This window comes from Pholis gunnellus (genome assembly GCF_910591455.1).
Source record: "Pholis gunnellus genome assembly, chromosome: 23".
In the NCBI taxonomy this organism is placed as follows: Eukaryota; Metazoa; Chordata; class Actinopteri; order Perciformes; family Pholidae; genus Pholis; species Pholis gunnellus.
In genome coordinates this window covers 1,302,592-1,318,786 of record NC_136550.1, presented here as the reverse complement: position 1 = coordinate 1,318,786, position 16,195 = coordinate 1,302,592, and the positions used below count along the sequence as shown (strand labels likewise).

The 16,195-nt window shown below is 41.1% G+C and overlaps 1 protein-coding gene across 1 annotated transcript; it reads left to right on the top strand.

Annotated features, from left to right (window-relative positions):
* The first annotated feature begins 560 nt into the window (after positions 1-560).
* On the top strand, positions 561-14,877 carry LOC306714707 (F-box/WD repeat-containing protein 7-like). Its single transcript, XM_079184818.1, has 13 exons — positions 561-786; positions 2,977-3,059; positions 3,170-3,308; positions 4,201-4,335; positions 4,974-5,097; positions 7,087-7,223; positions 7,323-7,436; positions 10,540-10,721; positions 10,937-11,162; positions 12,021-12,087; positions 12,337-12,480; positions 12,976-13,125; positions 13,411-14,877. Exons 1-13 carry the CDS (start codon positions 748-750, stop codon positions 13,548-13,550), a joined length of 1,680 nt encoding a protein of 559 aa, XP_079040944.1. The 5' UTR covers positions 561-747; the 3' UTR covers positions 13,551-14,877.
* The last annotated feature ends 1,318 nt before the right edge of the window (positions 14,878-16,195 follow it).

Sequence of the window (16,195 nt, the reverse complement as noted above, 5' to 3'; positions counted from 1 at the left end):
TTAGCATGCTAACACGTTAAATTTTACAGTTTACGGCGTCTGCGTCACTCCTCCTCAGTCCAAAGATGGTCACTTCCTGTTCGCTGGTTGCAAAAAATCCAAGATGGCGTCGGCCAACACTGAGAACTCAAGGTTTCAAAATATCAGTCCACAAACTGACGAGTGATGTCACGACGACCACGTCCACTTCTTATATACAGTGTATGGGAGGGTCTCTCTCTCTCTCTCTCTTTATGTCTGTCTCTTTCTCTCTCTCTCTCTCTTTTTATGTCTCTCTGTCTCTCTTTTTATGTCTGTCTGTCTCTCTTTTTATGTCTCTCTGTCTCTCTTTTTATGTCTGTCTGTCTCTCTCTTTCTCTCTCTCTCTCTCTGCCTTTATCTCTCTCTCGGCCCCCCCCCCTCCCTCCCATAGAGAGGCATGTCCCTACGTGTTCTCGTGGAGGTCGCTCTACTCTCTGAACACAGAGAGAGAGGTAGAGTTAGAGAGAGAGGGAGTTAGAGAGAGGGAGAGAGAGAGAGAGAGGGAGGGAGGGTGTGAGTCAGTCCTCTTCAGCGGATCCTGAAGCAGCAGCACGAGCGCCACACGGACTGGTTCCGTTCCTAAACTGATCGGTTTCTACTAATCGATGGACCGGATGGATCGTTGACTGTCGGACACTGTGCTCTTGGATTAAATCTCTCCTCATTTACATATTTTAGGAGTTCTACACATATATTTTTATATATTGCTCGGTCTCGAGGGCAGCCATGGGTTTCTACGGCACCTTGAAGCTCATCTTCTACAAAGTGAGTATCGATCAGTGACGTCAGCAGCTGCGGTTTCATCTCTGTCCCTTTTCTTTTAAAATATTTTTATATTTTTATATTTTTCATTCCGTTGAAAGGCTGCGTCGCGCGGTGTTTCAGGGTTTGTCAGGCTCGCGCAGCACCGGGATGACGAGGCGTTTCTCCCTGTGACAGCGGAATGCCTCGGCGGCGCGTGCGCGCGTCGGTGTGCGCGTGTGGACCACTGCGGAACCGAGAGAGAGAGAGAGAGAGAGAGAGAGAGAGACTCCATGTCTCTGATTATTGATCAGCTGTCTGTACACTGAACCAATGAGCAAGGCAGCGTGGAGGGTTTGAATCCCTGTTAAAATGTGGTTAATTACAGATGAATGAGTGAGCTAATATCTATGAATTAAATCAAGTAGAACCTGAGTATCTAATGCTAAATGAAACCTTAAAGCCTCTTAAAAACTGCGTATTTTGGGGTAAATATGGTGTAAAAAATAGCAAAATGATTTAAAATCAGACTAAACTTTGGTGTCTAATACTTGTTCATCCTCACAGCTACAAACCACGAGATTAAAACCTGATAAATCTAAATGTTATGCTTCCTCACAGTGAAAACACAAGTAAACGTGGATACTACAGGCTGCCGTAAACTCATATTTTGGAGTAAAAAATAGTGTAAAGATCTATTTAAATCCACTAAAGGTTTAGTATTCAATGCTAATTTATCTTTACAGATTCAAACCGCAACATTCAAACCTTATAAATTGTATCTTTTTGCTTTCTTACACCATGAAAACACAAGTAAAAGAGGAATATTTCACATTACAGCTGCTGGGAACTGCATTTTGGGGTAAATATGGGCTGTAGAATAGCACAAATCTATGAAAATGATTTAAAATCAATACTCGTTCAACCTCACAGCTACAAACCACAAGACTCACACCTTAATAAATGCAATGTTTCACTTCCCTTCACTGTGTAAATACAGATTATAGAAGCATATTATCACTCATAGGTCACAGTTCAGCCTCTCATCATCATACCTCATTATATTAAAGTCTCTATCACGACTGTGAGGACAACGTAAACACACGTATATTAGTGTGAACCTGTACTATTATGGAGATTTTCACTTAAAAACACAGACGTCACTACGACCGCATGTCGTGGACGATGGTCGGAGGTCGCGGGTTCGATTCCGTCCTCGGTGGAGATATTACAGAATGAAAATTTAGAAAATTTTGAAAAGCCAACACAGATTATGCAGCCAGTTGTGATGCCGAGAGGAAGGAGGACGCACACATGCTGTCCTGTGCATCCTTTCTGTGTGTGTGTGTGTGTGCGTGTGTGTGTAGCTGCCCGTTAGCGCGTGCTGCTCTATTTTAAACCGCTGCTGCACCGGCGACATTCCTGTGATTTTCTGCATTCCTGCGTTCATTCAGTGAGAGAGGAGCTGATTCAGACCTCTGGATGGTTGCGTTCGAGTGCCTCCACCAGCGTAGGTGTTGTCAGCGTCGAGTATCTCCTCGTTAACGCTGACTTCGCACAAACATTTGTGGCTCAGGAGCGTCTCTGGTGTTTCCTCAACACGTGTCGACGTGTCTCTTCAACGTGTCTCAGATGGTTTATTGCCAGTCAGCGTTTCACATGCGAGGGATTTTACTTTTCATAACTGTCATCTTTATAGCTTCATACCGCAAGATTAAAACATTCTAAATGTGTCTTTACGTTGTGAGAACACAAGTAAAAGGGATATTTCACTGTTTAGCTGCTTTAAATTGCATTTGCGGTCAAATATGATGTATAAAACAGCACAAATAAATTTTTTAATCAGACGAAACTTCAGTATCTGATGCTTGTTTTCCTACACAGCTTTAAAATACACAAATAAAACCTTAGAAATTTACTTTTTGGCTTCCTTTTACAGTGAGAACACAAGTAAAAGGGATATTTCACTGTTCCGCTGCTGTAAACTTCATATTTGGTGTTTAAAACTGAAGAAAGATTTAAAATCAGTCTAAACTTCAGTATCGGGTGCTTGTCCGTCTACAAAAATATATACTTTAGAAATTGACATTATCTTGTGAATATAGGGTTTATAAATAGATACGACACAATGAATCCGATCCAGATACAAGTTAAATACATTCAGATATATTTCTACCACACTGTCTCACCGTTTCTTTGTCTTTCCACCGTTAGATGAAGAGGAAGTTGGATCACGGTCCAGACGGCCGTCCGTTCCCTTCAGGGAAGAAGCGCTGCAAAGGAAAAGGATACCTCAGGTAACGCCATGTTTAAATATTATACAACCAACAACGACTTTAAACCTTTAAACCTACTTTGAGATGCTAACTGCTGCAGATGCTAACGTCCCTCCCCCTCCCTCCCACAGTCCTGCCAGTCTGGTTCAGTCCACCACACCGACCACGTTCGGTGACCTCCGGTTGGCCAATGGGCACTCTGCTCAGCGGCGGCGTGTCACCTCGGGCCCGCCTCCCTCCGGCCTCCAGGACTGGCTTCACACCTTCCAGGTCAGTTCTTTAAACCCCTCCCCCCTGAACGGAGATCGTCCAATCACAGCTTAGTAACCGTCAGTGTGTTGTTAGCATTCCCAGCTAACTAGCTAACAACCTATAGCTTCTCCTACATTCTCAGTCAAAGCGGTAGCTACAAAAAAAATAATGCGGCGTACTTTGTAAATATCCCACGAAATGATTCCGTATGTTAACTACGTGATCATGAACTAGGAAGTATAGATTCCGCAAAAGCTCACAGAGTGGATTGGTCCAACGAACGTGTGTCTTAGACCCAGGAGACCGCTGTTCGCTCCCCACGTGGAACAGGAAGTTAATATTGATTTATTTTTCACGTAGCTTCTGTTCTTCAGTAACAACACTTCCATAGTTATTCCATCAGTATTTCACGATCTTTTTCTAGCTACATCAACAGCTGTCATTGAGCTGTCAATAAGACGCTGCTTTTTGTCTACTTCTGTCTGATTGTTTGAAAGAATTTCTATGAATTTTTAATGGTAAATCTGTCGTTATCGTCGTAGAATATATTAATCACGTAAACAGTAACCTAAAGGGAGCGGGGGCTTTGATGAAATGTAAATCACGGTACATATTTTAAACTAATCATCCCACATTATACAGCTTGTGTCATATCAGATACGAGTTAAACTTGATGGGTTTGGAACAAACTACACTCGGATAGAATTAAACACACTCAATAAAAGTGTGTATGTGAATATCTTCCGCTCGCTGCACGTAAACACGGCGCGTTAGAGGAGTGCTGCCTCCCAGCTGTTCTTATATAACACTAATAATAAAAACATACGAGGACACACAGACTGCACAAACTCTTCTGTAGCTCGGGGGATGAAGTTATAATGTCCTCCTCTTCCTCCTCGTCCTCCTGCAGGCCTGGAGTGGTCCTGAGAGGTTACTGGCTCTGGACGACCTCATCGACAGGTGTGAGACCAGCCAGGTGAAGCACATGATGCAGGTGATCGAGCCTCAGTTCCAGAGGGACTTCATCTCCCTGCTGCCCAAAGAGGTACGACACGTAGACTACAGTCGTATAACTTTATTTATATAACATGTGTGTTATCATCTAAACTAGTCTTTAATATAACATGTGTGTTATCATCTAAACTAGTCTTTAATATAACATGTGTGTTATCATCTAAACTAGTCTTTAATATAACATGTGTGTTATCATGTTATCATCTGAACTAGTCTTTAATATAACATGTGTGTTATCATGTTATCATCTGAACTAGTCTTTAATATAACATGTGTGTTATCATGTTATCATCTGAACTAGTCTTTAATATAACATGTGTGTTATCATGTTATCATCTGAACTAGTCTTTAATATAACATGTGTGTTATCATCTAAACTAGTCTTTAATATAACATGTGTGTTATCATCTGAACTAGTCTTTAATATAACATGTGTGTTATCATCTAAACTAGTCTTTAATATAACATGTGTGTTATCATCTAAACTAGTCTTTAATATAACATGTGTGTTATCATCTGAACTAGTCTTTAATATAACATGTGTGTTATCATCTAAACTAGTCTTTAATATAACATGTGTGTTATCATCTGAACTAGTCTTTAATATAACATGTGTGTTATCATCTAAACTAGTCTTTTAATATAACATGTGTGTTATCATGTTATCAGCTGGCTCTGTACGTGCTGACCTTCCTGGCTCCCAGAGACCTGCTGCAGGCCGCTCAGACCTGCAGGTACTGGAGGATCCTGGCTGAGGACAACCTGCTGTGGAGGGAGAAGTGCCGCGAGGAAGGTAAACAAAACACACTGAACGCAGAACTACTATGGAGAGGAATGAAAGTGTAAAGTTTGGTGTATGTGAGAGCTACTGAAGTGGAGATTTCTGAGAACAAACTCCGTTAGAGAAAACATCCTTTAAAGAGATGTTTAGTTAAATTACAGACTCTACAGGTGAATAGGGTCAAAAAAATGAACTGATAGATATCACCATGAAACGTTGACCTTTTTATGAACACACAGACATTGCAGACGATTTATGTGTGGAGAACTTTGCAGAAAAGTCTCAGTATAATGTGGCTCGTTTGTTGAAGCTGTTGTATTTCCTGTTGTGACCTGGAAGACAGAGAACAGGGACTCTGTTGGCGTGTCGTTTTGTTCCCACCTGAGGGGAAATGCAAACAGAAGGAGCTTACTGGATGTACAGTTCTTTCTGACCGGAGTGTAACATGCAAATACAGCTACACACAGCCAGTCAGTCACTCCTTCATTCAGCGCAATGCAGTGGCTCTCTGTGTGAGTGTGTGTGTGTGTGTGTGTGTGTGTGTGTGTCTTTCTCTCCCCGGGCATTCTGCCAGTCAGCCGAGATTCACTGCCAGCACTCGGCAGCCATACCAATGAGCCTACCTAGCGTTAGCACCACGCCACAGCCATACTAATGAAGCCGGCTTCTTAAAATAATCCTGATTTGTATTTACGCTGTTGCTCCGCTGTCACACCGGTGGGACCGCCGCTGGCATGAGCCAGCACTCGGTGAGAATATGAATTCAACTAAACCTGCATTAGCAGAGTGCCAGTTACATACTAATGAAAGCTAGCTCGCACTAAGTAAACTGGTGGTGTTGAGTTTGTAACAAAGCAGTTATCTTTATTTAGTTGTCTTTAGTCAAAAGATTATATTTGATCTTATAGACCTTTTTGAGAACATTCTGAATGGATCCCTGTGTTTCCTGTTGCAATGTTTGTTAATGCAGTAGCCATGGATATAAAAAAGGAAATAAAATCAACGCTAAAGCATGGTGGGATTAACTTGCTAACTAGCTAACCAGCCAGATGCTAAATAAGTAGAATTTTAACAACTTAATGCTTCATTCACACACTCTTTCACAGCGTAGGAAAGCCCATTGTTATTGCCAAATGAGTGACAACTTTGTTTGGCACATTTTCTGTATCAGTGTAGCATTAAAGCATGGTGGCATTAGCAAGCTAACTAGCCTGACGCTAAATAAGTACAATTTTACAATTTAATGCTTCATCCACACACACTTGTCACGCCGTACGAAAGCACATTGCTATCGCCAGAAAGTAGACAACATTTTTTAAGCTCACATTTTCGGTAACCAGTGTAGCATTAAAGCATGGTGGCATTAGCAAGCTAGCTAGCTTACTAGCCAGCCGCAAAATGCACAATAATGAATGCTTCATCCACACACTGTTGTCACATTGCTGTTAACATATGAGTGACATGTTTGTGCTACACTGGTTTTCTGTAACCAGTGTAGCATTAAAGCATGGTGGAATTAGCAAGCTAGCTAAAAAGCTAGCTTGCTAATTCTAAAGCAGGCTGGTGGTCAGTGGCAGAGCTGGGTCTAACGGTCCCTACTCCTCACTCCCCGCCGCTCTGGAGAAGGATATGCTAGCCAGCTAACTAGCAGACAGCTGGCTAGTTGGCTAGCTTGCTAATTCCACCATGCTTAAATGCTACAGCGGTTACAGAAAATGATCCAAACAGCCGGCTGGTCACCAGCAGCAGAGCTGGGTCCGGAGAAGGACTAGCTACCTGGCTAACTAGCTGCGTCCGCTCTCTTCCGATGATGCATCAGGGAACTTGATTAGCTTATCTTTATTAGCCTAGTTGTTTTGGATAGAAGGGTCGATTGCGTAGCCCCAGATTTTGAAATATCTGAATACACGCTGAGGAAAAAACAGAACGAAGTCACTTTTGTGAAGATGTAAACAGTGAATTTTCGCCATTTTTCCTCACCGTCTGTCCCCCTCTCCGCAGGTGTGTCAGAGTATGCGTCGTGTCGTCGCAGGAAGTGTTCGCGGCCGGGTGTGGCGGCAAGTCCGTGGAAATCGGCCTACATTCGACAGCACCGCATAGAGAACAACTGGAGGAAAGGGGACACGGGAGAACCCATGGTACACCGTCGCACCGATTCAGCTGAACACGCCAAGCGTTTGATATTTAAACACATCAACCGAGTGTCATTAAATCTGTTGTTTTTACTCTCTTTGCAGGTGCTGAAAGGTCACGACGATCACGTGATCACCTGTCTGCAGTTCAGCGGCGACCTCATCGTCAGCGGATCCGACGACAACACGCTCAAAGTCTGGTCCGCCGTCACCGGAAAGGTAGGACGCAGTGCGTCGGCAGAGACGAGATGTATTGATTATGGAAATCAGGATTTTATAGCAAACAGTGTCGTATTATTTTACTGGTCAGTGTACTTTAGGAATCACAGTTTCATGAATTTGATTTGGTGCGTAACAATAAACGAAAGACAAATAGTAAAAAAACACGCTTACAATGGACATTTTTAAATTGGAGGAGCTGTACGGTTTGTCTAAGAATGTGCAAAAGTAAACATTATTTATTTTAAATAGTTTATTTGTGTTATTTTGCGCGCCTGAATAAATCTGTTTAAGACGCTATGAAGCCTAAATAAACTGATTTTAGCATTGGTTTAATTGCAGTAAACGAGTCAAAAGTGACTTTATGACGACGTTGATTTGTAAAAAGTCTGAATTCATGTTTTGTTAGTTTTCTCTCCGCAAGACGACAAGCAAATCACTTTTAAAATGCTTGTTTTCTGAATGGAGTTTGGATCGATCAGCGCTAGGCTATGCTAACATTGTAGCAGCTCCATCGACACTAAAAATAACGTCATATTGGCGTAAATACGACAGCAAATGTTATTGTTTATACAGACAAAAAATGGTTAAAATGGTTATCGATGAAAGGTTTTCACAAATACAATAATTATTTCCTCCATTTGTGATTGACAAACGTGAGGACGTCATAAGAATCTTTTGCCTTTGAATTGACTTTGAACATAATCGTGCTTTTATTTTGTATTCGTTCAGAGTAGTATTTCTACAACCGCTGTCAGTACTTGTGCTTTGTATTGTTTCCAGGTTGTGAAACAATGATTCCCGTCGTGAAAGGTCCAACCTGTCAAACACGACTTTGTACACAACGCTTTGTACATTCTCGGTTGATGAATCAGAGTCAGACTAACGTTAATGAATCCAGTTAAACACGGTTCATGTGTTGGAACGAGACCAGAGAGGCAGGAATGAATTGTTTAATCCCAAATATGAGCCGCGCTGAGTGTTTAAAAGTCACCGTGCTCCATGAATTAGAGTAGAGGCTTTTTAATGTAGGTCAACAGAATATTAGAATATAAACTATAAAGCTTATGTGGATAGAACTGAAAGCAGTAGATTAGTTTTAGGCAGACCAGTTGTGTTAGTCAGGGTGTGTCGTAGAGACATTTAACAACACACTCTATACACTGACAGCCTGAGGCTCTGTTTGCATCTTCATGTGTGTTAAAGGTGAAGAAGCTCTCTCTCTCTCTCTCTCTCTCTTTTTAAGCATATATGTGTTTACTCTCCTCCGTATGTTTGAAGTAGGGTTATATAAAGTACTTCTCAGTAGTACCGTAGATGGAGAAACAGACCGGAGTACCAACACGGGAGCAGAGGAAACCAAACATCAGTTCAGGTGTTTTAATATAGTGCATTTTCCTGACTGGAAGCATTACAGACGTGTGCACCAGGACAGGAGGGCTCTATAGCAGCTGATTGAAACCTATTTACCAACTATTAGCAATATTGGTGACAAGAGGTGCCCGCGAAGAGCTCAAATAATATTACAAGACAAAACCCACCCGAGCCACAGCCTGGTAAACTCTGCTGCCGTCTGGAAACAGCTGATGTACCACCAGACATGTTAAATTAATCCCTTCAAAGTCACCAGACTCCATTGACAAAAACAGGGATTTTTAACTTGCAGAACACAGGAGCTGCTGGTGTACCGCCGACTCAATCGGGTAGTTTGTTTGTGTTGTTGAATCTGAACGAACCCTTTAAAGTACCAGAGTCACACAACAACACAAACTACCTGATATAGGTACAGGTAGACCAGCAACACCTGTGTTCTGTGAGGTAAAATCACTGTTTTTGTCAACGGAGTCTGCTGTACGTTTATTTAGCAGGACTGTTACTTGTAGAGGAGTGTTTTCACAGTGTGGTATTAGTACCTTTACTTGTAGAGGAGTGTTTTCACAGTGTGGTATTAGTACCTTTACTTGTAGAGGAGTGTTTTCACAGTGTGGTATTAGTACCTTTACTGCAGTAAAAGGATCTGAATACTTCTGTCTGTCCAGTTTCGGTTGAACATTCTCTAACCGGACACACCTGCTCCCTCCTCCGTCTAGACCTGCCCTTTATTGTATGTTTGCTAGTGTGTGTGTGTGTGTGTGTGTGTGTGTGTGTGTGTGTGCGCCCTGCAGAAAGAAAAACACACACACACACACATCTGTAGCCTGGAGGGATGACGGGACGTGTTTCCGCTCGTCCGCTCTTGAATGCATCACCTGGATTATCCGACCGTGATGATCACAGTAGTAACAGCGAGTTTCAGGGAGTACTGCAGTACACCCCCCCCCCCCACACACACACACACACACACACACACACACACACACCCTCATGTCTGCGCAGCAGTTGCCAAGACAAAATAAAGAGGTTCCCTCTGTTGCGCAGCAACCAGCACTACAACACCTTCAAGGTGAAACTGAATTCTGTCTTCAAGAGTGTATTGAATATTCACACACACACACACACACACACACTTATACACAGACATTCAGAGGACATACACACCTTCACTTCATGTGATTGATGATGTAATGGGTATTTTAGGTGAAATTGCTCATTATGAATACATGAGTGAATTTATTACTTTTAGAACATGGCTTTCTGGTTTTTTCTCATACTTTTTAAATTGTATTTATTTATTTTATAATTAATTCAGTTTTTTTTAAAATCAAATCTAATTTAAAAAACGACCAAATAAAATGAAATCTCATTATCATTCACTGGTTTAGAAATATTATTATTATTTAGGATTTATTTAATTCGTTAATTGTATTTATACGTAAACATTAGCAGCGATTGAGTGTGTGATAAAGTCCATAAATGTCCACAAAGCTTGAGGGGTTCAAATCCTACGTTTCCCAGAATGCACCTGTCTTTCTTTAGACCCTCTCTTCTCTGGAAACACCAACTTGTTTCTAACTCCGGGTCAGTTTTTAACACAGATTTTGTCTTAAAAAGAAAACAAAAGCTCGGTGAGACAGCCCCGATGACATCGCTGTGACATCATCACCACCACACCACACGGATGACATCACAGTGACCCCTGGTTAATGTCTCCCGTCTCTCTCAGTGCCTGCGGACGCTGACGGGTCACACCGGCGGCGTGTGGTGCAGTCAGATGGCCGACGCCACGGTGATCAGCGGCTCGACCGACCGGACGCTGCGCGTGTGGGACGCCGAGAGAGGAGAGTGTGTTCACACGCTGTACGGACACACATCCACCGTCCGCTGCATGGGCCTGCACGGGAACAGGTAACACACACACACACACACACACACACACACACACACACACACACACACACACACACACACACACACACACACACACACACACACACACACACACACACACACACACACACACACACACACACAGCCTTCACTCTCATACCAATAAGACGACCTCTAGCTCCGCTGATTGGCTGACGCAGCAGTAATGCCCCTCCCCCCCCCCTCTCTCTCAGGGTGGTATCGGGCTCTCGGGACACGACGCTGCGCGTGTGGGACGTGTCGACGGGCCGCTGTGAGCACGTGCTGACGGGACACGTGGCCGCGGTGCGCTGCGTGCAGTACGACGGGCGCCGCGTGGTGTCGGGAGGCTACGACTACATGGTGAAGGTGTGGGACCCCGAGACGGAGGCGTGTCTGCACACGCTGCAGGGACACACCAACCGGGTGTACTCGCTGCAGGTACACACACACACACACACACGCTGCAGGTACACACACACACACACACACGCTGCAGGTACACACACACGACGTCATCACCTCGAGTGATGTCACGTGAGTCGGTTAAAGACGGCGAGTTTACAAAATACAAACTAAAGGTGGAGTTTAGAAAGAAGTGATCGCTGCTACGAGCGTAACACAAGCTGTCAATGGTTGGGATGCATTGTGGGTAATGTAGGCGCCAGTTAATAGTGTATTTAAAAGCCCTAAATTATTCTACTGAATTAAAAGGAGTTTGTAAGATATTTAGAAGTGTAAATGTGACGGATTACATTGAAACCATTAAAGTCAGAGGAGATCAGCGAGTACGAGCACCGAGGAAGAAGAAGCTCAGCGTCCGTATTTACACGCTGAGGTATCGGTTTCCTACGTATGAAGTGCAGATGTCAGGACGAGAATAGACGGTCGTATAAATACGAGTGCACGGATACTGTGATGAGGCTCTGATTCTACTCTCACAGCTGTAAATATACATCTAAAGAATACACAATATAAAGTATTACAATACTCTAAACTACAACTTGTAATAAGCTCAGTATGTTTATCTACGTTTAATTGTTGTTTTTAAATTGTGCAAATAAAATAAACTACAATATAAAATATAAACACACTATATACATTAGGCATGATGTTAATCTCTTATTCATTCATTCATATTTATATTCTGTTTTATTCATTCATTCATTCATATATATTTATATTCTGTTTTATTCATTCATTCATTCATATATATTTATATTCTCTTATTCATTCATTCATTCATATATATTTATCTTCTCTTATTCATTCATTCATTCGTATGTGTCTTGTCTGCAGTTTGACGGTGTGTTCGTGGTCAGCGGCTCGTTGGACACGTCTATCAGAGTCTGGGACGCAGAGACGGGTAGAGACACGTTTACTGAAGTTATTTACTTTACACTCAAAAATACACAAAATAATAATAATTATTAACAGTAATAATATGAAACTTACAGTGTAATAGAGTAACGATGGTTTGAAGTTTAAATTACAACAACAGAAGTCCAAAGTCGTTAAGTTGAACTTCTCATAAATGCATCATCACGTTGTTGTTGTTGTTGTTGTTGTTGTTGTTGTTGTTAGAAGTTAAACCACTCATTCCCGTCCTCTCCAGGTGGGTGTGTCCACACGCTGACGGGCCACCAATCGCTGACCAGCGGCATGGAGCTGCGTGACAACATCCTGGTGTCCGGGAACGCCGACTCCACGGTCCGAGTGTGGGACGTCCGGACGGGACAGTGTCTCCACACGCTGCAAGGTGAGGACAAGACAACGAGAGAACAATGAGAACAAGGAGAACAATGAGAACAGTGAGAACAATGAGAACAACGAGAGCTCCGTTTAGTTGTCGACTCGGCGTTAAAGCACTCTGCAGTCCTCCGGGAGGAAGAGAGGAAACGTGACAGGAAACGACACAGAAAGACGAGAGAGAAGAAGAGCAGAAATAACCTGAACTCAAGTATATTTTAGGAGACGAGCGAACAAAGACGAGAAGAAATAATGAAGGTAGTTTATTAAAGAAAGTAAAAGTACTAATACTACAGTGTACAAGTACTGCATTTAACACTTTACTTAGTAGAAATACAAGTATTAGCATTAAAATAAACTTATAGTACGCATGCAGGATAATATAATGTGTATATATATATATATATATATATATATATATATATATATTCTGTTTATAGATATATAAATGATATAATGTGTATATAATATATATATCTTCTGACTTGGTCTGGTGTCTCTTCAGGGCCCATGAAGCACCAGTCGGCGGTGACGTGTCTCCAGTTCTGCAGAGGTCTGGTTCTGTCCAGCTCTGACGACGGGACGGTCAAACTGTGGGACCTGAAGACCGGAGCCTGGCTGAGGGATGTGGTGGCCCTGCAGAGCCGGGGATCAGGTCTGGACCCCCGACTTAATTATTAAGCAGTGACAGCTTGGGCAATATTATATTATTATTATTATAATATTATTATTTTATTATTATTATTATTATTTTATTATTTTATTATTATTTTATTATTGTTTTATTATTATTTTATTATTATTTTATTATTATTTTATTATTATTTTATTATATCCATATATGTCGTATTATTAAGTCTAATAAACATTTTATTTATTTTTGATATATTTTGTCGTCCTTGTTTTTTAAACCAATCACGCGTCTCTCTGCTCTCCTCAGGCGGCGTCGTTTGGCGAATCAGAGCGTCCGACACGCGGCTGGTTTGTGCCGCCGGCAGCCGGAACGGAACGGAGGAAACGAAGCTGCTCGTCCTCGACTTCGACCTCGAGGACGAGCAGACGGAGACGGAGACGGAGTGAAGAAGAAGAAGAAGAAGAAGTTTTATTCTGTTGAACCAAAGTCGTGGCTGGATTCAGTTTCTCCCAACAGACGGGTATGAATGTCAACAACAACAACAACAACAACACCTGGACGGACAACAACACGTCTCTGACGGTTTGAATGTAACGAACGGAGGAACGAGGGTTTTGACTTTTCCTGAACTCAACGACGCCGTTTAAAAACAAAACCAAACCAAAATGTTGAGCGACGGAGACGAGCAACGCCGCGGGGCAACCCAGCAGTCGCTCCGTCTCTTTGTTTTTTGTTTTTTTCCACCACAGTTGCCGGTGAAGTTGCCCGTCTCCGTTGCCGTAACGTGTCAGGAGAACGCTGGCCGTTAGTTCTCTGGTGAGACCGTAGAACCAGAACGACGGAACCGGAACGACGGAACCGGAAGAGGACCCGAGCGACCGCCAAACTAAACCTCGCTTCGGCGTTTTTTAAGTTCAGATAAAAAGCATTAATTTAAAGTTCGCGGCACGTTAAACCTGGTGTTTTGGTGATTTATGGAGCCGTAGCGTCATAACTGAAGCTTCACTGAACACTAAACGTTTATTAACTAATCCGTACTCATTTAGATTCTCTTCTTTGGACCCGTATTCATAGATTTCACTCTTTATTCCTTCAAAGTTAAATTAAAATCAGAGAAAAGCAGATTTAATGAACCGACGTTACTCTTAAACCTGCTTTTTATTTTATTCTTTACACATTAAATCACTTGTTTCAGGATTTCTGTGACGCTTTTACTGTAATTTAGCAAAATAAAAATCAATATTCAGAAAGATTAAGGAAACAAAGAAAGGATGTTTAATTCTATAGTCAACCGAGTTTAAAACACTTTAACATGAATTAATTACCACTAAATCTAAGATACCAGAGTTATAGCATTAATATTACACTTTGAACACATCTGTGTTTGTTGTTTTTATAGATATAATGATTTATATTTCACAATATGAGAAATATCACAACGTGTTATTTGGCCTTTCTGAGCTTCCGTAGGACGGTCTGGACTCGTGTTCCTCCTCTGATGAAACATCAGAAAACGTTTATTAAAGATTTAAAAACAACAACTCCCCTCCACAGATATTAATCCCATAATGTGTGTATATATGTAAGCTGCCGTTGCTAGGCAACAGCTCCAGCCAATAAGCGAGAGTCTCGGGCGGCGTTTCGCCCGGCAACAGGCGGCGCTCGAGGCGGCGAGGCCGTCGTTGTAAAATACTGTAAATATGAAAGAAGATGTAAATATTCAGCTTTTTATAAGAATCAGAGGAAATATTGTTGAAAGATGAACGTGTACGAATAAAGATGAGTTTTATAATAAACAGTGAGTCACGTGTTTATTCTGTTTATACATAAAGTACTTTATTCTGTACGTTTTAGTTTTTTACTGAAACAACAAAGAATAACTTAATATTTAACATTTATTAAAGTTTCGGTTTCAGCTTCTCTGGTCATATTTTTGTTCAGTGGTGTTAAGTTCATGTACTCAGTACTGTACTGAAGTACACATTTGATGTACTTGTACTGCACTTATTTCCAAGTATTTCCATTGCATACTCCTTTATACTTCTACTTCATTACAGTCATTACAGTATGAAAACATTTTAAATGTCATTATTCACACTTTATATTTATTCATTATTATTCTGAGAAAAACAATAAAAATAAATTATTTATTTTGTTGTCAAACTGCTAAAAGTATTCAAGTAAAAGTGATTAATTATGCATATATTTTAATTTAATAGTTTCATTTATCTTTTAATCATTGTCTTTGTTTTCTGTGATAAATTATTTATTTTTACAATATTTAGTTTGTGATTAAACTGCTTTATTTTACAGGTTTGTAATTTACTAAATATTTCCTTTGTTTCCTGTGAAGGACTTTAATTAAATAAGTACATATACTACTGTACTTAAATACAATTTTGATGTACTTTAATACATTTATTTGTTCAAATGAGTTGCAGACTCTGATTAAATAAACAAAACTCTAGTAATAAATGATTATTAGTATTATTACAGTATTAATACTAATAATTAATACTAATAAATGATTATAAGTATTATTACAGATTAAAATACCAGAAATATATAAAGTATAAATAAAAGTACCTTTACCAGCATTGAAGTGATGAACACATGAATGCATCAATGATTATAATACATGAAAGTAATACGTGTGTTTGTTGTATTCTGGCGCCATCTAGTGGTGAAGTTACAGACTGCAATGAACTGAAACTTCTCCTTTGAGATACGGTGGTTTGTCCGTTCTGGGCTTCCGTAGCAACATGACGGACTCCATAAAGAAAACCAACTCTGTACGGAGATATAATAATAATTAAAGCTGCAAGCAGCGATGTACGGGCCCTCGTATCCTCCCGCACGTCGGAGGTACTGGCGGGATGCCGGCAGAAGCGGCCATAAATATCTGCGACCATCAGACAGCGAGCCCACAAGTTAGACTTATTTTTAATGATTGGACTGTGTGACACTGGAAATTATGTAGTGCAAATATTTCACCAGTTCCTGTATCCACTATGTGGCGCTAGAGAACACGCGCAAACATGCATTATGTTGCTCTATATCAAGTATAGACCACATCGTGTAAATCCAATTC

Excerpts from the sequence above, each read along its gene's own strand:
- LOC306714707 (XM_079184818.1), top strand. The coding sequence starts at position 748 with ATGGGTTTCTACGGCACCTTGAAGCTCATCTTCTACAAA. Across the intron at positions 7,437-10,539 it reads GGTCCGCCGTCACCGGAAAG|TGCCTGCGGACGCTGACGGG; the intron begins GTAGGACGCAGT and ends CGTCTCTCTCAG. Across the intron at positions 12,088-12,336 it reads AGTCTGGGACGCAGAGACGG|GTGGGTGTGTCCACACGCTG; the intron begins GTAGAGACACGT and ends CGTCCTCTCCAG.